A 27,980-nucleotide genomic window follows, 5' to 3' on the forward strand; every position below is an offset into this window, starting at 1 on the left:
GTAATTTGAGTCACAGTTGCTTCACATGGAAGAAACGAGATGATGAGTACTAAAGACAGGAAGATTTCTAATTAACTTCAAAGGTACATATTTTTTCAAAGGTATATATTATTTCATGTGAAAATGGTCTTACATTTGCAGTTAATGCAGGTCACAAATTTAGCTTTACTAAAATAAAAGCAATTAGAATGCTGTCCATTTTTTTGGTCCAAAAGAGCTGTCTGTTTTTACTATCAAAATAAGAATTCAACATTAGTCTTGTTCAAGAATCGCTCTCACTAAAGTTTTGGAAACTTTACAAAAACTCTAAGTATGTGACAGAATTGTCTTTCTTCAAAAACATTATTCTGTATTTGGGTAATCTCCCACTCAGACCAAAGGAAATTTGAAAGTGAAAGCTCTAAGTGTGGCCCTGGATTTACATGCCAGAATTGGAAAACATATCAGGTATGCTGATGATTTTTTATTTGAGTTTTTAAGCTTCACTGTTGCCTTCTAAACTAATTTCCTATTTTTAATGTACACTTTGATCTGTCTACAGTCCAAGCCAAAGCAGCTCTGCAACACTGACCTACTTTACTATTTATTTCCCAATTTATCTGCCCAATATAATATTTAATTTCTTGGAAATAAATTTCAGTATAACTGTTGAATTATGTTCCATGTTGCCTTTAGCTAAAATACTGCATGTGAAAAATTTCTGTAACAATTTTGAAAACAGGTTTAGATAAAATTGATTAAACCTGTGACAAAAATAATACCGTTAAGTAGAATATTTCTATTACTGAAATCAGAAAAACTGAAAAATTTTTTTTTTCTTTGCAAATACAACTTTCAGTTTTTCACTTGCTGTAGGTCTAGCTGACTCATACTACCAAACTGAAATTAAAATGGGAAAAATAATCCTATCACATAAATTTAATCAAAGCTTACCATAACTGTGTATTTTCATTTAAGTGTATTATTTTTGGGCTTGATAGTTCAACAGTGCTTTATTCTCCCACCTGACAGAAACAGCATTACACTGGGAAGTGAACAGCACAGCTGGCTTAAAAAAAATATAGGGAAGGTCCAAGGAAGAAGAATATAGGCATATAAAGCTATCTAGCATAAGTCTGCCAGTTCACTCTCCTGTAACATGTTCATTCCAGAGTCCTTACTCCTACAATTTTTTGCTTATTTAAGTGAGCTGCTTTGAAATTACATTTAAGAGGTTATTTTACAAGTTTATGCATTACTTTGCAACATAAAAGTTCTAGAAGCAGCTCAGAGTATTCACTTGGGACCTGGAGATCAAAATTCACTTCTCTTTCTCTGTTGCCTATGATTTATAACCTCAGGCTCCATAGTCTATGCAAAAGTTGGAATTTCTAAAAAAGCCAAGGAAATCAATGAACCGGCCCACTTGAAAGCTTTCTTTCAGCCTTCACTTCCCACCTATAAGATGCTGATACATTTTACAAAAAAGAATTAGTCCAACTTCTTATTCTAACTCACAGGATGCTGAAAGGACCACCTGATTAAAACCTTTGTAACTTTTACACAATGGCAATAGGGATCCTATTACTATGGTGAATGCTGAAAATAACACAATGGTTGAGGTGGGAAGGGACTTCCTGAGGTCATCTGGACCAACCTCCCAGCTAAAGCAGAGCCACCTAGAACAGGCTGTCCAGGACTATGTCTGGATGGGTTTTTATATCTCCAAGGATGGAGACTTCACAACCTCCATGGGCAACCTTTGCCAGTGGTTGGTCACCTTCACAGAGAAAAAATGTTTTGTAATAGTCAGAGCAACCCTCCTCCGTTCCAGTTTGTGTCCATATTTTCCCTCTCTCTCTCTCATCCCATGTATGTATATACAAGCATAACTGCTATATAGATAAATACATCTGGGTATCTAAATCTATACAGCTACATATCTGTAGCTATAGATTAACTATATACCTATAGCTATAGCTGTGTATCTATAGACAAGTACAGCCTACCCACTTCTCTTATTTTGAATTTTGTCTGCAGGAAACATTTCTAAATTTATACTGAATCCCCACTAAGCTACTGTGCAGCTGTGCACACAAATGCTGCTGAATAATGATTAACATATCAAAGCAGAAGAATACAAATACCCATTTGCTGCTTTTTTCAAAATGAGATATGGAAGTTCAAATAAGTTGATTTAGTTATGGTGTGTGTGTATTTCCATGCATCCAGCAGCCTGCTTATTTTCTGATGTTAGAAAGTTAATAAAATGTTACAGTTATTTAAAACTGAAATTATCTGTAATAAAGCCATTTTCTGGTTCCTGTGTTTGGTTCTCTGAACTGCATCATTTGGGGACCTATTGACTTTGATGTTCCAGCAAAGGGCAAGTCTTATCAAAATCAGGTTTACACTGCCCTGTGATATTCTGACTCAGTCTTGTGGACAGTCTTTTTTTCCCCTCTAAAAGCTCCAGGTTTTTTCCGTCATCACATCTTATGCCGTGCAGTCTTATCTCCCACTCTGCAGTCAGGATCTGTACTGGTGAAGATTTGCACCTCTCTGGGTGTCCTAACTCCAGTAAGAGCTTAGTATCAGAACAGAGGCTTGCCAATGTGCATCTGATCACAAGACTGTAAGCCCGGGGTTCTCAACAGGGCAGATCGACCATACGGCACTGTGAGTGTGTGGGACATTGGGTGGGACAGCTGGGCATCTACACTTTACACTGCTGAACAGAGCAACCCTGTGGCCTGATCATCTTCCTTTTGTGCTAAATAGCTTTGTTTGATATCTGCTCTATTTATCTTTCCAAATTCCTCTTTCTTTCGTACCTGGCAATTCTTATCAAGAAAAAAACATAATGAGAAGCCGGGTCAGAGGAGAGAAAACAACTTCAGAGAGAGACTGCAGTTTTAAGTGTAACAGATTTACGTGTGTGTGTGTGTGTGTCCATACACATTCTCTTGGTCATCAGACTTCTCCCACAGCTTTGCCAGGGCACAGACATATTAAACATCACAGGCTCAAGACATTGGGCACACTTGCTGGTAGTACAGATAGCCCCAGTTTTTCAGAATTAGACATGTATGGAAAACATGACATTTTACTGGTTAAGGTGACTTACAAACATAATTAGCAAAATGTTTTCTTCTTCAAAAATAATGAAAATAGACAGAAATCTGAATAGATGCAGGGGAAAAAAGAAACAGAAGTGTTTTCCTGAGAGCACAGGAAGGTTAAAAGATAATGTAATGTCATTAATATCCACACAGCTCTTTGAAGAAGTGGCTACAAGAAGGGATTAAAAAAAAACTGGGAAGGACACATGGATGCTGTGGGCAAGACAAAGTTGCAGGTTTGTGGGACAGCATAGAAGTGGATTTGTAGACCAGCAAATACACAAAAGTTAAAGTTTATGATGGGTATTGCCTGAACTGAAACAAATTAGAGGCCATTGACAAGAAACATAGACAGACCATGTCCATGGGTCTTAACAAATGAGGACCTCCCATCTTTTCTCCAGACATTATCATTACTACCTAGACTGAAAAATCAAACAAGATCTGTTTTCCTTTAGTAGCCTCAGGCTGACCAATGTTTGCAGCTTCAAAGTATACCCTAGAAACATTAAAGCTATTTTTACAAGCTCAGTGACTTCCTGGAACAAATTTTTGGACAGCTTTCAGACTATCTTTCATGTACTTTGAAGTACTCTACAATACCATTTTGTACCTTATTTTTAAAATGCCAGAATTACTGAATGTAATCTGCCTCTCTTATACTGGATGCAGCTGAATCCATTAGACAACTCTTTCCCCATAATTAGAATGGAAATTTGACATATGAAGCTTACTCAGAACCACTATATACTGGAAAGGCTCAAAAATTCAACAGCTAGATCAATACAGAATGATTCAATGAAAAATTGCATATTGAGCCATATTCCATAATAGAAATAGCCATCTTCTATTCCAAGATTTCATTAGATATCGAAAATTGCTATATATGTATGTTTTCTTCCAGACTATTAATTTCTGCTTTCTAAACCCTGTTCCTTCAATTAAAAGCCTTAAAATTTAGAAAGAGTATTCTGTCTCTTCATTGAAAATTTTTTCAACTTTACACTTGGAACTGAAGAAAAGTTGAGCATAGATAACTTACAGTGATAACTACCAGTTTAAAGCATATTAAAATTATTAAATTCTTAGGTTTTTTTAAGAGATGTGCCAAAAGGTAAACCAGAGTCAAGCCAATTTCCCAACAGTTTTTCCACTACTACTTGGTTATATATTAGTTAGGCTTTTCTACAGTGAGCTGTCACTGTACCATAGCACTATCATATATCAGTGAGCTACACTGTTACTTCAAACACACACCAGGAGTATGTGCACTTTGTTCTGTTTCTCTCCATCGCCACACAGGTATATAGAAGAAAGATGTGCTCATTCATTGGATCAGTAAATGCAAAAATCCTCCCCCAAGATTTAATTTCTCCTTGTCTTACAAACAGATCCTCTACTTATTCCTGCTACCCTGACTTCCCTTCTAATAAACCCTTATTCTTGTGTCTGCCCTCCTGGTATCCTGCTGAAAATACCAATATACAGTCAAATCACATTTTTCTTAGCAAACTGAAAAAAATCTTTTTGACTCCTCCCACAGTCTTAATAAAAATCTTAAAATTATGGGTGAAGAGCAGTAGAGCCAAAGGGTGGGAGAGTCACTGCAATCCAGCGTGCCAAAGCCAGGCCCCTGTCCCAGCCTACTGCTCTTCCATATCTGCTTTATCCTCTTCTGCTTGGCACATGACACGCAAAAAAGGTGAACTAAGAGATTTGGCAAGAGCACAGCACTTAGTATTCTCATGCAACTGATCAAATGTCAGGCTCCAGAGCAAACTGTATTTACTAATTTACCCATTGGAAGTACAAACTCATAAAACTAACTGGTTTTATACTAAGGAATAGTGAGTGTTCATTTTCACTAAAATGTTTGCTCCTGTTGTTGGTATTTGTTTAGTCATGGGGCCTAAAACAAAGGAAACTGTCATGTAACGCAAAGCTGAATTAGAAAAGGTTGCATGCAGGAAGCAAAAGGCATGAATGATGCTTAGGTCTGTTGAAACCAGTCCTTTATGTAAGTAAGTGCTATCAGCAGGAAGGTGTCTTGGTTCTTGTAATGAAATCAACAAAAGAATCCTTAGGATTTTTTTCTGCTGGTTATCTTAAACACAGAATACAGCATATATGTATTTAATGACATAATAATATTCTTGAGACTGCAGAACATTGCCACTTCCAGCTTTGGAGCATGCTTCTCTTCTTGCTGTGGATGAATCAAGTTTCTACACAGCCCAGTAGAGTTCTGCTAAACACATTAGTAAGAACTATAACCAATGGCACATGGACGAGAAGAAAACCTGTCACAGCAGTACATTTTCAATGTAACTGTTAGCAATTTGGACTAGTAGCTTTTTGTTCACTTTGTGCAAATCAATTGTTTTAATGGAAAATTACAATAGCTTTGAGTTCCCAATTTTTTCATCACGTTAAATGACTTAAGAATAACTGACAAAATGCAAAATTCATTTATCTTAGCTTCAGCCATCTACAACTAAAGTAAACTAAATTAACTGAATTAAACTATTTCCCTGGGCTGTCTATAGTCAAGGCAATGTAATTCACCCTAAAATAGATGCTAAACATGTGGTTTTGTAATCTTTAAAGAAGCTCATGAAGTACTATCCTTGTCAAAATACACCGTTCCTCTCCAGCCCCATGCCTGCCACTGCTCCTATCTTTTGTGCTGACAATCATGTAGCTACACAGTAAACTGCACTGAGAAAGTGAACAAGTTAAAAATTAGCTGGCAAAGGTAAAAATGTTAATTTAACCACAGTTGAATTGACCATGTGGCTGCACAGTTCCTCAGCACAACAGAAGGGGTTGGATTGCTTTGGTACGGTGGCAGTGTAAGCTTATGCCCAAGTAAAGCTGTAATGTACCTAGAGAAGAAGATGGGCAGTATGACCCGCTTTCCATTTCTCTCTCTGTTGTGGACTGTTGGGAAATCAATTTAGTGAGATTAAACTAAATGTCATTCATATAAAACTGAAGTTAAAGGAAATGACTAAGGTGTACTGCGTGCCAGTTTAGTATGGTCCTAACTCTTATTAAAATATTCAAGCCAACAAATCAACATTTCATAAAAACAAAGGACCAAAAGCAAAGAAATATTTTTATGTAGAAACAGAAGAGTAACTTTTCTGCTCATGAAATAGAAGCTCCCTCTCATGGTCAGACAATAACATGTATCATTAATCCATAAAATCAAAATCTGCAAATCCTGCAGGTAAAAAACAGGATACACTTATTCACTTCTATCACCTTCAAATGGCATTTACAATATAATTATCAAAATTAATATTGAAGCCAAACAATTCATTACTTTTTCCAAATTCACTTAGTACTTGTGGTGGTTTTGGCTTGGGTAAAGTTAATCTTCTTCACAGTAGCTAGTATGGGACTGTGTTTTGTATTTGTGCTGAACAGAGGGTTGATAGCACAGGGATATTCCAGTTACTGCTGAGCAGCACTTGCACAGAGACAAGGCCTTTTCTGCCTCTCACCCCACCCCAGCACAAGGAGCTGGGAGGGGACACAGCCAGGGCAGCTGACCCCAGCTGAACAACAGAATATTCCATACCATATGATGTCATACTCAGCACATTTAGAGCTGGGGGAAGAAGAAGGAAGGGGGAGATGTTCAGAGTAACGGCACTTGTCTTCCTGAGTCCCCATAATGCATGATGGAGCCCTGCTTTCCTGGAGATGGCTGAACACCTGCCTGTAGCTGGGAAGTGGTGAATGAATTCCTTAATTTATTGCTTGAGTGTGTAGCTTTTGCTTTACCTACTAAACAGTCTTTATCTCAACCCACAAATTTTCTCACTTTTACTATTCAGATTCTCTCCCCCATCCCACCAGGGAAGCATGAGCAAGTGGCTGTGTGGGGCTTAGGTGACAGCTGGAATTAAACCACAACAGTCCTTCAAATATTCTGTAGTGTAGCAAAGCATTAAATTAAGGAAATAAAGAGTTTTTTAAAAAGTCCTGTAAGAGCATATGTCAGTGATAGCACAGCATTTCTAAAGAGACTTGGACAAAGAGTGACTAAAATACTCCTCAAATTTCTGTCAGTACACTTCAGCACTGTTCCTGGTAGATAATTAAATTATGCTAATGTATTTTAACTCACACTAGCTCTCCTTTTCCTGGACTTTTGTCTCTGGCAAACTTAGATTTACACTGGTATTAGCAGGCATGCTCTTACCACATTCAGATGTTATTACTATTGAACAATTTCCCATATAACTTATGGAACTAAATGGGCTCCTACAAGCAACTAATTTAACTTAATGTATTTTCTATTGCTTGTGTTATCACTATTTCTCCTTCAACATTCATGTACAACACAAAATAACACATGAAGTCAAAATTCACTTTAGAGCATAGCAGAAACCACACATAATCTTTAAGTAGCAAAACAGTAGTTCTTTAATAAACTAAACTGAGGTTTTGTAAAAAATCAAACCAGCTGCATAAGTGATCTCTTTTTACTGTTCTATGGACCACAACAGAATGATTAGGATCCTGCAGGAAATACTGGTATTTTTCATGTCTTTCTGCCAGTATCAGCTTTAAAATAGCAGTTTTCAAGGGACACAAGTTATAACACAGGTAAGCTGGACTAGGAACCAGAATAAACTTGTGACAGGTAAATCTGTCAAACATATATGGCCTCACAGCAGTATATACTAAGAGCTGATAGCAGTCTTCACACAGATCCTCACAACAGCAGCCCAGCAGAAAAGAGTTTCCAATATTCTCTCTTGTAGCTGTCTCTCTAAAATTGTATATTCAGTTTACTATCCACAGAACAGAAATAACTTGACATACAGCCTATTTTGAATTAATATATTAAATGTATTAAAGAAAAACTCAACAGCAAATTTCTGCTAATATGATTCTTTATATCAGAAGGTATATTTAATGTGTCAAGTACAGCCCAGAAAGTATGTGGTCTTTTCACCAGAATGCAGCACCTGCAGTAGGTTTGGCCCTTAGAGAATTGTCTGCTAATGTTTTGTAAACATTGCATGCAAATTAAACTGTCTTGTAATTAGCTCACTACCTGTACTCTTACACTGAAGGAATTATACATGTGATATGCTTGGAGGAGTGGGAGAATTCTAAAGACTCTCTTGTTTACCTCATCGGTTCTAAGGAGTTCACATGGATTCTTTTGTTTAGTATTATTTCATATTCCAAACTGCACTGCCCTGAAGGACATCTGTGTAATAATAAATTACCTATTTAGATCATTATTTTTACATAAAATTCTTTGCAATTTAATACGATAAACACATACATAGAAGCTACTTAATGTATTAGTTTTTTTCTTAGTCATACCTGGCCTTTCCACTGATTTCATACGTAATTGAAATATACCTCTATAATGTTGTTACACAATTACAGAGCTAAATTACTTTTTTTCTGGCACAAGCATCAATACAAAAATTGAATTTACTTTCATGAATTACAGGTTACCTTCAGAGAAGGAATATTAGCATTTCAAGAAGGCACAAAAAGATACTCTGAAATCAGTAGCAATTCAAAAGTTACATTTATGACAGTCTTTAAGAAACGTTAAAAGTGAAGACATACACATTAAACATTTTCATTTATTTTCCCATTTTCTTCTGGTAAAGTTCATCTCTCTACCCTTTTTCAAAACTGAATTCAGAAAAAACAAACATCGCTGTATAAGTGTACACACAGAACGACAGCCCTAAGGCCGAGAAACTATCCATGATGTTGGAAAATGTAAGCACTGAAATAAGAAACATTTTTAACAAACAGCAGTATTAGGAGAAGGTAATAAAATACAGCTGTAGTTCTAATATAAGCAAAGAAAGCTTATACAAAGAAGCTCACGAATGAGTATCAGTAGGTATGCTTCACAAAGAAAACATAGGTTTGCTTGTTTGCTAAATTCAACTGTACTATGAATTTGTCTACTAGGATGGCTTGTCAAACTGAAAAACAAGGTCGACCTCCGATCTCATCTCTACATGTCTAATTCTGACCAAAACCTGGTTCACTAATCTGTGTAGAGAATCACTCATAACAAATTCCTTTATTTTCTACAGTTAAAAAATATTTGTCTCTCCATGTTTACCAACTTAATTAATTTTGGAGTTCTTAACTATTAACTTCTCAAAATCAAAGGTTACTGTCACTAACAGAAACCATTCACCTACTCTCACAAAAAGTACTGAAAGGGAATACAGCTTATTAATTATCTAACTGTTTATAAAACAGTTAAAAAATACTAAATGTTTTCAAAAGGCACTGCAGAAATGAAACTAATGAATTGCTACAGAAAACACTTTATTAATAAATACTTTTTTTCATTTTTCCTCTGTATTGGACTGCAAAGAGGTAGTGCTACAGCAGCAGTCTTTGCTACTCTGCAAAATGTCCTATATGGGTTATTGCACTATTAAAAAATGGTGTGACCTTACATTCCTCAGAGCACAAAAGATAATTCATCAATACTGAAAAACTCTTTTAAAGAGTCTTTCCAGGGAATAGCTGGAATTGCTGGGATAGTTTTAAAGGACAACAATGAATTACAGACAGTACTGTTCTCTGAGAATTTTTATTAAATATCTGTAAACAGCATTGTTTAAGTATAGACTCATAAGCAGATAAAAAAATTGGACCAAAACAAGGTAGCATAGAGTCTTTACATCCCATCTACAAATCTGTACCCTGGTTTTTAAATATTGAAATATAAAGATATCAGAGGACAGTACTGTCTGTAATTCATTAATATTCTTTTGAACTAAGCCAAACATGCTAGGAAATTCGTTACGTAGTCTTTACCACTGTAAAATTATTATTGGCTAAATTAGCAACAACTTATCTTTGTGCTTCATTCTCAGTTATCTAAAAGTCATCAAAGCACTTAAATTAAACTGACAAATTGTACCTGCTATTTCCATAAGTATAGTTGTATTTTCTACCAACTTCACAAATCCAACTTGATTTTTGAAGTGATCAATTCCTTGAAAAGACAAATCCACTCTTTTTCCTCTCAGGAGATCTTCTAGAAAAACTTTGCTCTCTGAAAGAGCATCAACTGCTCTGTCAAGAGGAAAGAAAAATATCTATGTCAAATATATTTATACTATTAACATTGCTATTAATCATCATATCAAAAAATGTAATAAAGTTTTTTTCAGTATCAATTTATTTTCTAAGGGACTCACAAGGATCATCAAGTCCAACCCTTAAGTGAACGGCCCATATGGGGATCAAACCTGTGGCCAGTGACACTACATATACAATGACAAAATTATATGGAAACTACAATTAAGCTAATTGAGAACTGTACTATCTAAATTTATGCTTACTTTCTGTAAGAATTGAGGCATGCCCACAATAACTAAAGTAACAGGTACAAGCCTGGTAACCTTTTAATAATAATTTTAATTAGCCACATCAAGTGTATGTACAATTACATAATTACATGAAATTATTGTTTTGACCTGAACTTGAAGCGAGTCAAATGCTAAACAAAAAACACATAAACATTCTTAGTATTGTCTAAGAGATCTCTCACATGCTCAGAGTTTTTAACTCTACTCAACAAAACTGAATTCCATCTTTTCCCTAAACCAATGCAGACTTTATAAACGCTAGATGGCAGTAATAGGTTTAAAACGCTCAAAAGAGGTAATTTTACTTTTTCTGTCCTAGCTGGACGAAAGCCATAATCATGATTTCTACAGTAAGTTACATTATATTATTTAAGCCTGTACAGTTACAAGCAGCTTTACACATGTTTTCATTGTGTTTAACAAGATGGACTCTTGATGAGAACTATGCATTAATTGAAACCTAGGCCAGGTTAAGAAAGACATTGAGGTTGCTTACAGGACAAAATATCCTTGATTGATAAGAGTCCTGCTGTGGTCTTTTTATAGGGCTTTAATCTACAATCTAGAAGTGCTTTAGCTCCTGTATAACCACTTTAAACAACAATGCCATTATTTGTTCCTTGGCAATGATATTTTACCCTGAGCACAGTCTCTGTCACTTACCTACCCTTTTACCACTGTTGGACAAGCCTGTTCCAGTGTCTTCTCTATGTGCTATATTTCAAGATCTTTCAAAAACACCATCTAATACTGGTTAAGCCTGTCAGATTACTGCACATAATCATGTAGAGATTTATTTAACAACATGAAACTGAAGAACAGATATTTCAGAGTCAAAGCTTGCAGTGTGCTTTCAAGCTGTGAATCATGCACATATCTAAAATCCATCTCTAGATTTTGTACATATAAGAACTGGTACACAAAGAGTCATGGAAAGCTCTGTTCTTCAGCTGAACAAAGATGTATATTTCCATACTGTAGGGTTGGCTGCTGAACTCACTCACCAGCTCAAGTCTACCTGATGAGCTCTGTGAAAGATCAATTCAAACAGAGCACTATATTTTCTGTATAGCACTGTGGCACTGAAGATTTAGTTCTATTTTTTCTTTTATACATAACCTTGCAAATGCTAAAGTATTTGGAAAAATAGTTGTCATCTCACTCTATCTTGGGGTTTGTATTATATTAATCACTTGATATTGTCTAACAATTGCTTTGTAAGAATAATGCACAAGGAGAAACAGTTCCACTGAAGTCAATAGAAAAAAACACAACAGTGTTATTTTCTTGTTATTCCATACCAAGTAGTAGTATTTACTAAGCCAACTAGTAGTTACACTCAGTGCAACTAACTCACAGAGATATCAAAAAGTTACAGGCATTTTGATTCAAAGTGAAAAAAGGAAATAAAAAAAGTAATTAAACAGCATATTACCAGTGAATACAAACTAGAATTATAGGAGCAGTGCTTGTTTTCTTTCTATATTGTTGTAATTTAAATATTATAGCATTTAAAATTCATGTAGTTTCTTTTTAGAAATTTCTGAGTTCTTAATTTTGATTACTTGGTAGAAAAAGAAATCTGGCAAAAAAAGCCAAACTGAATTCTTTCAGCACTCTTATTTGTAAAGAAAAGGTGAGATTCACAAAATGTTTGACAGAAATCAAGCAAGAAAAACTTGGCATGCTAATCTCATATTTACTGCGAAGGCAGGCATCCTGATTTCTAGCACCTGACTATGCATACAGTTAGCACAGATTAGAACTCCTTTGCTTGAAGGGAATCCTGTCATGACTCTTGCTTGCTTGCTTGCTTCCTAGCTTCAAAATCTCACATTCTTGGTTTCATACAGTCCTACAAAAAGAGATGTAAAGTGTATTCATGAAGGCTAGACCACAGTCAATGGTTAGAAAGCTTACATGGGAATTGCAGGTCTGGATTCCCTTAGAAAGAGCGGTCTAGAATACAGATATTCCATTTTCAGGGTGAAAGCTGTATGTACTAAAATACCATACAAAGGGCTTTGTGCCGAATTGAATGTTATGTTTAGCACATTCTTATCACGCATTTTGACTTCAAATAGCATTCAACACATTTCATTTCTGTATAGACAGAGGCACTATTGTGCAAACACAGTAGAAAAACAGTAGATATCTAAGTAACTTAATGGATCCAAACCTAAGGATCTGTGAACTCTGAGATGCTGGGTTGACTAGCTACGCTTTGTTTGAGAGACTACTTCCCCCCTACGTTACACACAAGATCTTTTGCAGGCTGGATCTTGGTTTTTTCCACTAACCTGGTATCAAAAATTGGTGGAGCAAAGAAAGGAAAAGTCAGCTTTACACTCTGAGCTCTCCCAAAAGATTAGACAAAACCCCTCAGTTATGATAATAAAAAGAAATCCCATATAAAAGAACATGCAATCTAGAATACCTGAGGATAGCTGAGCTAGAAACCTATAGGAGCCATCTGGCCAGGGAAGGGGTGAATCTCTGAGGAAGCTGCTGCTGCTGACTAGAGGACAGTCCTTAGTGCCTGGACTGTAGAGTTCTGCTGGGAGAGGCAGAGAAGAACTCTGTAAGTCAGTGCTTCAGTGGCAGTCAGACAGTGAAAGATGAGAAGGAGCTCAAAGAGTAGCAGAAGATCCAGAGTTTGAAAATATTTGTTTTGGTATACAGTTTTGGACTCTAAAAAGTACTTGTGAGGAGGCACACTTGCCTTTGAGATATGTTTTCACATTCCCTTTTTAAAAAGTTCATACTTCAAACCCTTTCAAAATAAAATCTCGCATAAACAGTTGGTGGTTGTTCTCACTAATTTTCAGGTGCTATCACAGTTTGCTCATGAACTAGGCAGGAGAAAGCTTGTGTGCTTCCTCCTGGAAACAAAAGGCATGTGAAGAGGGGAGGGAATCCATCAGATGTAGTATCCTTTGCTTGCTTTCTTTTCTCTGTTCCTGGCTGTTTCTCTCCCTTTAGATCAGACTGGTTGGGGATAAAGATGCTGACAGATTTGCATCTTCGCAGGAGAGTAGAGGCCTCAAGGATATAGCATTCAAGGAAACAAGCATGAAAAACAAGCAAGATAACTGATTTTGATCTCTCATTACTTTAGGTGTGTCAAATGTTTTTAGTCAGAATACTCATACTTATCAGAAGTATGCCTTTGACTACTAAATGGCTCCTCCTTCTATTTTGGATTTTCACTTTCTTATGTGCAATCTGCACTTAAATAGATTTTTAATTCCCATGTTAGTGAGTTCAGTGTCCCCTATATCAATTAAAATAATTACTTTAGCAAACATGGGATTTGTGTATACCAAGTTCAGCACACAGTAAGAAAAACACAAGGGAAAAATGCATACTTTGTTCAGAGCTCATGACACACCATAAGTTATGAAAATGGCTAATAATAATATTAGCATTTTAAAACCAACATGAATTAAATGTTCCGTAACCCTGTAATTTCGTGTTGCATTTTGAAAAAAAATAAGTGTCAGTTAACCCTTCTTTTTATGAACACATCCAGAAAAAATACTAGTATATACTTAATTTAACACTAAATACCTACGTGCTAATTTCTTCTTCATTGGATAAATGCATCAATAACATGGTGACATGCAATGAGCCAGAGCGAACCATTGCTTTGGAAAGCCTTTGATCCTTTTGTATTATTGCATCTTGGACAGCCTGAATACTGACAGTAATCTGGGAAGAAAGACAGAAACAACAGTTAGCCACTATAATTACTGTATCCCATCATGCAAGTGAACAAGAAAACAGACAAACTGAAATCAAACGTTTATGTAAAAACCATTCTAGCAGAAGAAAGTTTTATCCTCTGACAAAGATGTGCTAAATGACCTGAGTGAACCCCAACTGGGCACGAATAGAGGGACTGGACACTGCCCATCACATATTAATAGGAGTTTCCTTCTGTAAGTATGACAAATTACTGAAGGAGATTAAGATTATCCAGTTTTATGCTGCCAGTAAGACCAATAAAAAGCTTCTTCAAGGAATTTCTCTGCCCACTTTGCTAAACTTGTATGTTGATATGTGCAGAAAAGTGCCTGGAAAAACAAAGAGATCTTTGTAGGATCGGGCACATACAAAAAACGAATATTTAGTAAATAACATGTAGCGATATCTGATTTGCAATTCTGATTATACTGTCCAATAGACTGATATAATTTATATACTCTTCAAATGTATTTCAACAAATTTCCATACAAGATGTATTCAGTTCTAACACTGTCGGCCTTTCTCTTTAAAATTGGAATTACATTTTCGTCATTGAAAATTATTTATATGGTTATAGATACTCTATAAATTGTATCTAAAATGTTTACCGTGCTTGACATTATGCTAGTTGTATTGTAGTGATTTAAAAAACAAAATACCAAAACCCTGCAACAATTCTGGAAAATGTTAGTGAAAATTAAATCAAATACAATAATCTTGACCATCTGATAAAATGAGTTATTTCTTAAAGCACAGTAAACAAAGACATTACAGACAAATCAGTTTTGGTGCATAAAGTCTAAAACAAGCATGTAGAAAACTTCAGTTTGATTTTTTTTGTTGTTTATTTATAAGAAACCAAATGGCGAATGCTTCACAAGTATATACTGACTTCTATAAAATCGGCACAAGTAGCTCTCAGGTTAAAAATAAAAAAAAAAGCCTTGAGATATTTTGGTAGCTCTGTTAATCTAAGGAAAACATAAAGTTCCTGGAAAAAAAAAACAATCTAATGGGAGTGTTCAGTATTTTTCTGACCAAATTTCTTAAGATGAGTTTTGCCATGCAGGAATTTTACCTAATGTGCCATAGATACCTAGTAGTGTAATAAAAATATAACTAAATTATAACTCAAAGGCACTAATTCTAGGGAGGTTAGGGAAGAGAAGATAAAAGCCACTTGCCAGAAAAGGTGATATGGCATCTGCAAAACCATGTGTCTTAGACAGTGTAAGACATACGAAGAAAATTCCACCAACATTTTATCATAAATCATATTTTAATATGACAATCTTCCTTCATATGTCAGAATTGGCCTTATCCTGGATAAACAGCACTTTTATCGTCTCAGATACAGGAAAAATTTAACCCACATTTAGGCAAAGAACTGGTAAGTGGAATCCCCAATAATTATGATGTATTGACTGAATAATTATTTCAGTTTATAAACTAAAGTAAATGCAGATATCTTGGTAAAGAAAAAAAGAAACAAAATTCAAAAACTAAATAGACTATGATATTAATTACACTTTTATTTCATTTTCAACTATTGTTTCTAAATTTCATTTGCTCCTGTGAGCTGGCAAAGGAAAAAACACAGAAGACAGATGTGGAATTGTGTTCTCATAGCAGTAAAAACCATCCTAGCTCTGAAAGAGATCAATGTTATTCAGCATTTACATTAGCAGCCAATACCCCACATCCCCTTATCCACATAGTTTCCTTCAGTAGTATTTCCAGGTCCCTTCCTGCTCATGTCCTAAACTACCTGCAGCTCCCTCATATAGTTCAGTTCTGGCTTGGGCAAGAAGCAACACATGTTGGCTTATCTCCATCTACAAGGGGTTGACTGGTTGACAAACATGCAGAGACTCATTTGTCAGCTGGCAGGTATGGAACAACAGGCAATTGCCACACACACACTACAGTCTTCTGCACAAGCAAGTTCTTTCAAGGCTTGCTCTTTTATGCAAGCACCAATTGCACAAAACATTGTATGAAATTAGTACCTCTGAGATGTCAATTTTTCTGTCCAAAACTGGACAACAGGTTGAAAACACACAAAAACCCAGGATAGGATCACACCTGTATAAACTGCATTAGAAACCAAGCTAAATAAAAACCTAATGAATAACATGGCTTTGGAACAGGGTTAAGTCCAAAGATGGCCAGTCGGCAGTTCCAGAGAGAAGCTATTTCTGAACCTATGAGGAAAGTATGAAAAAACTTGCTTTTTGGACATGGGTAAAATAAAAAGAAGACTGAGCATGTTCTTTCTCTCTGGCTGAGTGACAATGCTCTACATAATCAACACTATTTGGAAAGAAAAAAATAATAAAATTCAAGTACATTTTTCTGAATTTCAGAAATTTCTTTTTAAGATGTTTTCTCAGAAGTTATCTGATCAAAATGTAACACAACAGATGTGCCATCACAATGTATATTATAACTTCAGATTTGTTTTCTCTAATAAATCTAAGGTGCAATTAACATTTGAGTGTACTGAATTTTAATTAAGCAAACTAGGACTCTTCTAACGCTGTTATGACCCACTGCATAAATAAAAACTTTAAATTGCTATTAAACCTGCTATCATGCTAACTATTTTTACTTAAGATTTCCTAACTTAATTAAAAGAAATGTTTGAAGGTAGATTATATCAGTTCCCCCCACCGAATTTTTTTAAAAAATGCTCAAAAAAAAGGCCTCAAATACTGATTTCAAAGTCCCCTCTCCCATTACTTGAAATATGTTATTCACAACAGTGATAGAATAACACAGCTTTGCTTAATGTAAGGATACTATTAGTAAGTAAATATAAAGACTGTAAGCTTTAAAGATCTAACAGATTAATTATAATTATAGTCACGACTCGATAACTTGGAAAGGCTAACCTCCCAAGTGATAACACACCATGTAAGTCATAACTTAAAAAAAAAAAACAAACCAACAAATGAACAGGAAAAGATACAATGATCATCGTCCATTTAACTATTTTTGCACAAGTAATAACACAAAGTTCAATATAAATTCAAAATTAATGGAATGACACCTTTTATTTCTGAAGATTCAAAACATAATTAAAATTCAAACAAGAAAACTGTTTAATTTCCAAGAGGAACAGTTCATTAAATGTTTCAGAAATATCCTTTATTAAAAAATGTCTCTCTGTGTAAACCTTAAATTACTACATAAAACATGAAGGAAGAGTACTAATGCCTAAAATACTTCACTGGAACAAAATCAGATCTTCAAAAAAATAAAGGTCTCCCATTACTAACTGAAATAACTACCAGTAATTGCCAGATTCCCTCTGGCTATCAAGGAACCAGGTGTCTCAGTTTTGGCTAATGTTGCCTATACAAATTTCAACGTGTATTTTTTACTTTCAGAACGACTGTACCTCTAAGGCAAGTATAAACAAAACCTTCTAGCAAAGTCCTGGAATTTCCAAATGCTCTGAGATTTAATTTAGAGAGTTGTTTCTTTACCTTTATAAATGATACATGACTAAAATACATGACATATAAAAAAGCATGCACAGATAAGACCTTTCCAATCAGCCCTTAAACATAATAACAATCACAAGCAGGAATTCTCAATTATCAGCTTATATAACCCCTACATTATTCTTGCACTTGTTAAGTCATAGAACAGACAGAAAAGATATTTCAGAATAAGATGGCACAAAAGGTATCCCACAATATTCATATCAGGGTATCCTGAATCCTACAAACCCAGCCCTTACAATCTTTTATTCACATAATAAGTTTTGAAGAATCAAAGACTGCACTTTAATTTTCAAACCTACTTTGGTTTATTTTCATTTCATATTCTCCTAATCTTCTTTTACCTTCTTAAAGAACAGATAGTACAGATGTAGGACAATTCAAAATTCGACTGAGATAGTTCCTGATATTAAAAAAACAACTAAATTTGTAAATGACATTAAACTGCTGGGTTCAACTTTTTAAACATAATGCGCCTACTTTCCTTGTTTCAGACACATAAGGTATCAAAGACATACCAGAGATAACAAGTAGCATATAAAAAAAAAATCATTCTCATTTACTGCCTACATGAGATGACTCATGCTAACTGCAAGAAAATACATTTTCTTAAAGAGCTCTCTGCTCTTCTTGAATCCATTTGAACAACATCTAACTAAAACAACAGTTGTTTGAATTTTAAATAAGATGATCAATTTTACTGGAAAATGTTAAGCTGTAAACTGCAACGCTAAAAGAGCAATTGATCCAAATATAAAGAAAGCTAAAAATATTGCTAGAGATTTTTTTACCAAATTAAATAGGAATGTCTCTTATTCTAAGTGAACAACAAAATAAGCAATACTGTAATAGCACAGAGGGGAAATTTCAGCCAGCTTTAGTCAAAATAATGTGAAATCCATAAGCCTGACAAATTGAATAAAAAGAGAAATATTTTTCCTCTAGTCTTTTCCAGATAAGCAATTTTATTCACAAAAATGTTACCTAAAGTTACTCTTTGAATAGGCTGCTAATGTTCCTTTAAAAATGCCTGAAAAAAATTGTTTGGCACAATATCAAACACTGTTCTTTTTATAAACAAAGTAATTCTGGTTATACCAAATTAGTATAACAAAGAATATCACCTGTGGATTAGTAATTGGAAGAGAAATGAAATAATTCGGCTGATACTGTTTATTCTTTTTCTTCTTCCTCTCGATGCCTTCTTCAATTTCCCTTCCAGTAGTCCTCTTCCTTTTCTTTTTAATATTTATTTCAGAGGTTGCATGCACTGAAGAAAAAAAAATTTACTTTCAGCATACAGACATATCAAAACAAAGACACTCTTAATATCACACCAACAGGAATTGTACCTCCGGAGCAATTCTTCCCACTCATCAGATCTACCCATGCTTTGAACTGTCTGACTGGGATCCTACTCCAACTTGAATTAATGTAGTTCTACAAGTGGAGTACCATACTTGAACTAACAGCCTACACCTCTAAGCAGGGCTTAGAAACTGGTAACATAGACATGTGGTTTCCAAACTACTGTTTCATTTAGTCAGTGTAGGCTGCACTGCAATAGCCCTGCAAATTGTCTACACTTTAACTACAGAGCCTTTACAGACCCTCTCCCACCACGTGGCCTGATACATACCCATAAGCTGACCAGGCTGCAGACACCCCCTGTCCAATTAGAGGTGTACTTCTAGCCCCATGCTGGGAATACATATATTGAAAGACAGCTCATAAAAGCCATCACTTTAGAAGCTCATATACAGTAATGTAAATTGACATATGAAATGTCTTCGTTCTGTGACTCATTGCTCCAAAGCATAACAAAAGGGTGAATTTTTCATATGCTCAAGTACTTGCAGGACTGAATACTAGTAAGATAGGCTATGGCCTGAAACCTGTTTGCAGGGAGACAGTTCCATGTGCACAGCCCACTTTTACGTCCTGTATTGGGTCTGGCTGAGCCGGAGTTCATTTCCCCACAGCAGCCCTCACAGTGCCGTGCTTTGCATTGGTAGCTAGAAGTGTGCTTTGCATTGGTAGCTAGAAGTGTGTTGATAACATAGCAGTGTTTTGGCTACTGCTGAGCAGTGCTGGCACAGCACCAGCACTGTGTCTCAACATTCCTCCCCCACTCAAAAGAGGGCAAGACCCTGGGAGGGACACAACCAGGCCAGCTGACCCAAACTAACCAAAGGGATAATTCCATACCATATGACATCAGCTCAGATATAAGAGCTAAGGAAAGGAGGAGGAAGGGGAGGGCATTCAATATTTACAACGTTTGCCTGCTGAGAAACCGCTACATGTGCTGAAGCCCTGTTTCCCAGGAAGTAGCCAAACACCACTTGCTAACAGAAAGTAGAGAAGAAACCTTGTTATTTTCCTCTTTGCTTGTACATGTGCAAACTTTCACTTTTGCTTTAGGAAACTGCCTTATTGCAACCCATGAGTCATCTTCCATCTTATTCTGTCTCGCCTCTCTGGCAGGGAAAGGGAGTGACAGAACAGCTTGGTGGGCACCTGGCACCTAGCCAAGGTCAACCCTTCACACATGCAAACAGGGAGGACCAAGAACTGAGTGTATGACATGTCTATACGTTCACATTACTTCCGTTTAATGTACTTACTAACACATTCATCGTCGATATCTGTGTCAAGAAATGGCATTTCTGCCATTAGAGAGTCTACTGAATCGGAAGCACATGGCTCTTCTCTCTGTTGTGTCTTATTCTCCTGGAGGATTTTCTTTTGCTGTACATTTTCAAGCCCATCTGTAATATATTTAAAATAACACACTGGGTCTTATTTTTTAATATAAACAGCTAAGAGACATTATACACAAGCAACATACCAAGTATACATTTCTCTAATTATCAGCAAATAAATATTGACATATAACCCCCTTAAGGATCCTATTCTTCTTCCTCGTCAACAGATCAGTAAAAATACTTTAACATTTTATGTGGAATAGCAAAAAAGGAGAGTTCAGCCTTCTATATTTTAATAACTTAAGGTTTTGTTTGGTTCCAAGTAAATGCAATTACATGCGAAAAGAATGCTTATAACTGAGCATAAACAAAAAAAAAAAGTCTTCAGACAACATATAAAGTTTATTTTAGACAACAGTAATGGCATATGAAACTCAGAGCAGACAAATATTGGCAAATTAATTCCACTATAAACACACTGAAAATGAGGCATGGAGAAGCAGGAAGGGAATCCTACCATTTCACATAAAACAAAGGGTTCTCAGCTGACTACAACATTCAGGAATGAGATGATTATTCTATTCCTGCATCTCCCACACAGTATAGAATGTTTTGGATAGCAATGAACCGAACCTGTCATTCAAAGAACTAACTTTTAGTATTCAAGCTAAAGAAGGAACCAATATAAATCAAAACACATCTTGCAGGTAACAAGATACACATGAAGCTCTATCTCAGAGTAATACCACAAAGACAGAATAATCTCCACTAACAAGTTTTTTAAAAAGTCTTTTTCCCCAGGGTACCAGCTAAGCATGAGTCATTTCTCTATGTCTGCTTCATGTTTCTGTATCAGTAAACTCTAATATTGGCATATTAAGTTATACCTTAAAAGAAACAAAATGTAAAATCTTCTGTAGCAGCAAACAATGTGCATATAACCAGGCACCCAGCAATACTCTTTTGGGACAACTCTACAATGGGATTACTGTAGTGGAAGAAGCCTTATGTCAGAAATGCAGTTTATTCCAGGTCAGCTCATTACTACAGACAATGCACTTTCAAAGCTCCTTTTATGACCAGTGCAGATAGCCCAAATATGGCCCAAGAGGAAAATTCAGAAGTAAAAGTGCATATTATGTTCTTTTGGCATGCAAGGCTATACATGTATAAAATCAATATTACGGACACAATGTGGGTGATTATCGCCCTGTGGAATGTTTTTCGCACATATCACTTTATGCTAGGGAAGATAAGTAAAAGTACAACATGATTAAATGCTAATTCACTCCAGGCTAAAGTAGGGAGGTATAAATCACTCTGTGGTTGTAGCCTGATACCTAACTTTATCCCCGAGGCTATTCAAAGGAAACAAAGTATTTAGATTTGTTGCTTATTCCCCCTGTAGACACTAAAGAGGTATGCATAACAAACAGATGTTAAAACAATAATAAAATTATTACTTAACATTTAGATTAAAGTAAAGCTCAAACAAAACAGATTGTTGCTGCTGATCCACAAGCATGCAAAAACAACAACCCTGGATTCAAAGAGATCTCAAAGTGAAGGACAAGACGGAGGTGCATGAAGCTGACAAACAAGTAGGTCAGTCTGGGGCAGAAAAGTTGGCAACAAGATTCAGAAATGCACAATCTTAACCAGCTGGGAACAAAGGGATTTGTTAAGGCAGCATCAGCTACAGAACAAGGATTCACATGAATCTGAGGTGTGTATATTGCAGATTACAGGTTTCCTTTGCTCTGTCTGCTCAAAAAGCAACATACTTGTGCCACTTTGAAAAATTCTGCCTGCTCACAATAGTAAAGGCACAGCTAGTAATTAACAATGCCCCTTCTCACATCAGTTAGCTGAACTGAACAGGCACTGTGTCTAAATTATACAGGTTGTGCCTCTAGCAAAAAAAGCTCCCTCACTTTTTTAGAAATACTAATTAAAGAATTGCGTTCTAGACACTAAAACAACCTGAAAAGAAGGTTTTTCAAAATTCTTGACATGATGTTGATAATCTGAGACCTAGAGTAACAAAACAAGCTTCCACAGGAACTCCTTGACCACCAAGCTGTTACAGAATAAATTCTTTTTTCTTAATTGCATGCTTAATTTTATTAGCCTGAATTTCATAGATGAACAGGTGTATACATTATTCCCTTATTTGTATTTGTTCAAGTGGCTGATCATCTTCATCAGCATTTGTCATCTGTTACAGCAGACAAAAAAAATCATGATACACCTAGCTCATAAAGGGGAGAACAGAAAAATAAGGAGCAATAAAACAGCTTTTCCAGAAGCATGGCATGGGAGACAGTGTCAAAGGCTTTGATTAAGTCCAGGTAGACACATCCACAGCCTTTCCCTCATCCACCAGGTGCATCACCTGGTCATAAAAGGAGATCAGGTTGGTCAGACGGGACCTGCCCTTCCTAAACCCCTGCTGGTTGGGTCTGATCCCTTGGTTGTCCTGTAGGTGTTGTGTGATTGCACTTAGGGTGATCTGTTCCATAACCTTGCCAGGCACTGAGGTCACACTGACCAGCCTGTAGTTTCCCAGATCCTCTTTCTGGCCCTTCTTGTGGATGGGAGTCATACTGGCCAACCTCCAGTCATCTGGGACTCCCCGCTGAGCCAAGACTGATGATAAATGCTGGAGAGAGGCTGGTGAGCTCTTCTGCCAGATCCCTCATCACCCTAGGATGGATCCCATTCAAGCCCATAGACTTGTGAGTATCTAAGTGGCACAGCAGGTCACTAACTCCTTCCTCCTGGGTTACAGGGCATCTATTCTGTTCCCTGTCCCTGTCTACCAGCTCAAGGGGCCAGCTGTCCTGGGGATAACCAGTCTTGCTGTTGAAGACTGAAGCAAAGAAGGTGTAGGTACCTCAGTCTTTTTCTCATCTTTGGCGACTATATTCCCCTCCATATTCAATAAGAAATGGAGGTTTTCCTTGGCCCTCCTTCTGTTATTAATCTACTTATAAAACCACTTTTTACTATCCTTTAGAGAAGTAGCCAGATTAACTTCTGAGCTTTTGGCTCTCTGATTTTCTCTCTACATGACCAAACAATATCATTAAAGACTTTGTGTGTCGCCTGCCACTTTTTCCAAAGGTGATACACCCTCTTTTTTTTTTTGAGTTCCTGTAAAAGCTCCCTGGTCAGCCACGCAAGTCTTCTTCTTTCCCACCACCTCTTCTTTCAGCACATAGGGACAGCCTGCTCCTGCGCCTTCAAGATTTCTTTCTTAAAGTATGTGCAGCCTTCCTGGGCCCCATTTTTTTTAAGGGCTGCTTCCCAAGGGACTCTCCAAATCAGTGTCCTAAATGGGCCAAAGTTCACTCTCCAGAAGTACAGGTTAGAGATTGTGTTGATGCCACTCCTTACTTCACCAAGTATTGAAAACTCCATCATCATCATTTCATGGTCGCTGTGCCCAAGACACCCTCCGACCACCACATCTCCCACCAGTCCTTCTCTGCTTGTAAACAGCAGGTCTAACAAGCCCCACCCGGTAGGCTTGCTTATGAGCTGTGTCAGGAAGTTGTCTTCCACGCACTCCTGGAACCTCCTACACTACCTCCTCTCTGCTGTGTTGAGTTTCCAGCAGACATCTGGTGGGTTAAAGTCTCCTACAAGAACAAGAGCTGGTGATTGTGAAACATCAGCCAGCCACTTATAGGATACTCCATCTGCTTCTTCATCCTAGTTGGGTCATCTGCAACAGACTCCCACCAGGATATATAGCTTACTACCCTTCCCCCTGATTTTCACTCAACCCTACTGTCACTATCCTTGAACTCTATACAGTCAAAAGACTCCCTAGCCACTCCACCACCTCTCCTTCCTTGCCTGTCCCTTCTGAAGAGCTTATAACCATCCACTGCAGCATTCCAGTCATACAAATCATCCCACCACATTTCCGTGATGGCGACTACATCAGAGCTTTCCTGCTGCATGATGGTCCCCAGCTCCTCCTGTTTGTTACCCATACTGCATGTATTGGTGTAGATGCACTTCAGCTGGGCTACCAATTTTGCCCCTAACTCTGGCATGCCACCCTCAATCTCATCTCTTGTGAGCCTGGTCTCACCCCTTTTCCTCTTCAAACCCTCTCAATCAGCCCTGCCAACTCATGGTCTAGAATCCTTTTGCCCTATTAGACAGGTGAACCCCATCTGTCTCCAGCAGGTGTGGTGCTGTATAACCGCCCATGATCAAAAAAAACAAAATTCCATTGATGGTACCCATCTTTAAGCCACTTGTTGATCACATGGGGTTTCCTGTTCCTTTCAGCATTCATCCCTGCTACCAAAGGAATCGAGACTACCACCTGTACTCCTGTCTCTTCAACCAGATGATCCAGCAGCTTGAAGTCCTTTTGATTATCCTGGTACTTCTCTCATCAACCTCATCGCTGCTGACCTGGACAACCAGCAGTGGATAGTAGTCAGTGGGACAAATTTGTCCAGGGAGTCTCCTGGTAATATCCCTTACCCGGGCCCCAGGGAGGCAGCAGACTTCCCTGTGGGATGGGCCTGGTCAGCATATAGGGCTGTTAGGTCCCCTCATAAGTGGGGACTACAACTACCCTTCTTTTTTTCTTAATACCTGCATTTGTGATCCATCTGGTTGACTATGTTGATCGGGGAGACCCCACGCACAGACTTTCTTTTACACTGTCATCTGCTTGACCCTTGAGATCCAGGGACACAAACCTGTTCTGCAAGGACACCTGGGAGGGAGAGGGATGCCGGGAGGGGATTCTTCTACCTCTCCAAGCAGGGACCTGTTTCTGCCTGATGGCAAGAGGGTTGAGGCTCCTTTGACTCTTGCTGAACTTCCATTCGCTGCTTTGCATTAATATTTTTAATAAAAAATTACTTTGGCAACAGTTTAACTAAGAGTTTCTGTAGAAACAGATGGTTGAGTGTAGCGATATTTTGAACCTCCGGTGCTGGTACTAGCGTTTACAGTTAGGGAACAAAGAAAAGAATAATAATAAAAATTTGGGGGGGAAAAATGATGGGTTTAGTATTCAGCCAGGTCGGCTGCTACACTGCCTGGCAAGCCTGAGGACCGTGCAGGGAAGGCAAGGAAGAGCTTTTAGCAACAGCGCACAATCAAGTTGTGAAGTTTTCCCCTACACCCCACCGCCACCCGCACGCAGGCGCCTGCGAGGCCCCGCCACTGCCTCCCCCGCCGGCTGCGGGCGATCGCGGGGCCTCGCAAGCGCCTGGCCTCTCTCCCCGCCCCGCAGCCTCTCACCGTGCTCCCGGGTCGCGCCGGCTGCTCGGGAGGCATCGCCCCCGGCCCGTCCCTCTCCCGCCGCCGGCCGCAGCGCCATGGGGAGCGCGGGCACAGCCCGCCGGGCGAGCAGGGCGCGGGCCGCCGCCGGCCGCGCCGGGCAGAGCGCGGGGAGAAGCCGCAGCAGCAGCGGCTGCATGCCCGGCTGAGGCGAGCGGGTCTGCCCGCTGGGAAGCCGCGAGACCGCAGCGGGTCTGGCGGAGCCGCCGCGGCCCTCGGGGAAGCAGAGGAGGAAGGGGGCCGTGCGCCCGTGGAACTACAGTTCCCGGCACTCTCCGCGCTGGGCATGATGGGGATGGGGGGCGGCTGCACCTTCATTCCCCTGTCGTCTTCCCCCGTGCGCTCGGCTGCGGTAGTGTTCGGCGGGGCCGCCTCGCTCACGGTGAACCCCGTGTCCTGGAATGGGAGATCCGCGTTTCACGCCTTGCTTTCACTCGGTACCTGAACGAGAAGTGGCTGCCCCAGCCCTCGTCCCGCTGGAGGTCCGCAGCTAACGGGAGTGCTTTGGGCTGGCGTCTCCCCAAAACAACCGGCTGTAGCTTAGGGCTGCAGAGCAGTAATTAACATTAATTAGCTACCACCTGGGGGAGAATAGACAGTCTTGCTCTAAATGTGCTTTAAACTCCTTTCTTTACACGACCCTTCGCGCAGCCCCGAGTCCTTTGACCGCTGGCACTAAGGGCTCTGCTCTGGCTGTGATCTCCTGTCGGGAATGGACCTCAGGGGTGTTCAGGAGAGGCTGCTTCTCTGAGGGAATGTCGTGAATGGGTGTTTTAAGATCGCTTAAAAGAAGGGGAGAAAGGGGAGACGCTCCTTTCCTGCTTAAATAAAGATTTGGTGCCTCTTGGAAGCCAAATCCTGTCATGGCATTCTCCGGGAGAAGCCAAGCTAAATGTCGCTTGGTACTTTTGCAAATTGGCCTGACCATGTAGACCAGATCTGAGGGAGCAGATTGTATATATTCATATAAAGATTCCTACTTTCATATTTAAAGACAATAGGGATGGTGTCACGACCCATTGGTAGGGGGGTGACATTCATTGTAAATTCTCATCGGGCTGAACAAAGACAGGGAACTCCAATGTTTTATAGTACAGTTGCCATAACTCCAACCACCAGCCCACTCTATAGACTCAAGAAGTGTTGGGTAACAAGTGAACAAGCCCTTAAATTCTTACAATGCTCTTCCACAAGAGTGAAGGCTAAGCCCTTAGTTTTGTACAGTACACTTCAATAAGTTCACAGCTCACACAACAAACTACTCACAGGTGCTGTCTCACGAACCACAACATCACTTCTCAAAGGTGTTGGCTAACAAGCCACAACACACTTCCTCAAGCTCCCCACACCCACAACACAGTTCAGTATGGAGTACGTGGTGGAATATGATAGCCATGCTTTTCCCAGGCAAAGCAAGGAGAGAGAGAAATAAAGACAAAAAAGGGACACAGTGAACAAAGAATTGGTCCTGCTGTGTGAATGTTCTGAAGCTGGGGTTGTGAGACAAAGAAAGCGAAAGAGAAAGAAATGAGAAGGTCCAACCTGCTTCTTTTTGCAGTTAACCTGGTGTACGTCTCTTACGTAAACTAGAAGGGTTCTTTTCAACGTTTTGTTCACATATGTACAGCCAGCCCTTTGAGCTCTTCTCAAGGAGGTCAGTCCAGGGGTTGGACTGAGCACGAGTTTCAAGGTGGAGCAGGAAGTTGGGGCAGAACAGACCCACCTCCTCGTGTGGTCTTCCAATCATACCTTTTCCAGTGTAACAGTCAGAATGTTTGAGACAAAGTATGCTTATGTTGTCCACAGATGGCAAAAGCAAATAAATAAAATAGAGTAGTTATGATAGGGAGGAAGCAGCATGGCTGCTGGATGTTAGAAGCTGAATGAAAGAAGAGTGAAAAATGAGGCCAGTTTCTGTATTTGGCTCCTCTGTGCTTTTCCTTTGTGGGAGATAAAATCTGTTCGGAAATATTTTATTACTGTTGATCCATTTTGAGATGTGTTTGCCATCACTGTCTTTCACACAGTATTTTTATTTCATCTGCATAGTTTTGTGGAGACCAAAGGCTGGATGCAACGCCAAAGTCCAAATTCTGAGGGATCCAAGAAAAGCTTTAGGACGAGGCTGCTGGCAGTGTTTCTTATCATACACATTTCATTTGAATATCAACTACTGTTAAGATAAGTGGTCACCTCTTCCTAGCTTGT

General features: G+C 38.4%; 1 protein-coding gene across 6 annotated transcripts in view; it reads right to left on the bottom strand.

Annotated features, from left to right (window-relative positions):
- Nucleotides 1–27,529, bottom strand: part of AKAP7 (A-kinase anchoring protein 7) — an 87,485-nt gene extending 59,956 nt beyond the window's left edge. For 2 of the 6 annotated variants that reach the window (XM_051792610.1, XM_051792611.1), the window contains exons 1-5: nt 25,734–27,529; nt 20,373–20,516; nt 18,870–19,015; nt 14,064–14,200; nt 10,039–10,193 (exon numbers count right to left, since the gene is read on the bottom strand). In XM_051792610.1, coding sequence (XP_051648570.1) covers nt 10,039–10,193; nt 14,064–14,200; nt 18,870–19,015; nt 20,373–20,516; nt 25,734–25,911 — 760 coding nt within the window. In that variant the 5' untranslated portion in view covers nt 25,912–27,529. Of the gene's footprint in view, nt 1–10,038; nt 10,194–14,063; nt 14,201–18,869; nt 19,016–20,372; nt 20,517–24,798; nt 24,860–25,733 lie in introns of those variants that run through there. The other 4 variants (XM_051792609.1, XM_051792608.1, XM_051792614.1 and 1 more) reach the window with 4 other exon arrangements.
- Between the last annotated feature and the right edge of the window lie 451 nt (nt 27,530–27,980).

This window comes from Manacus candei, unplaced genomic scaffold, assembly GCF_025592945.1.
Source record: "Manacus candei isolate 608988 ecotype Guabito, Panama unplaced genomic scaffold, ASM2559294v1 h1tg000034l, whole genome shotgun sequence".
In the NCBI taxonomy this organism is placed as follows: Eukaryota; Metazoa; Chordata; class Aves; order Passeriformes; family Pipridae; genus Manacus; species Manacus candei.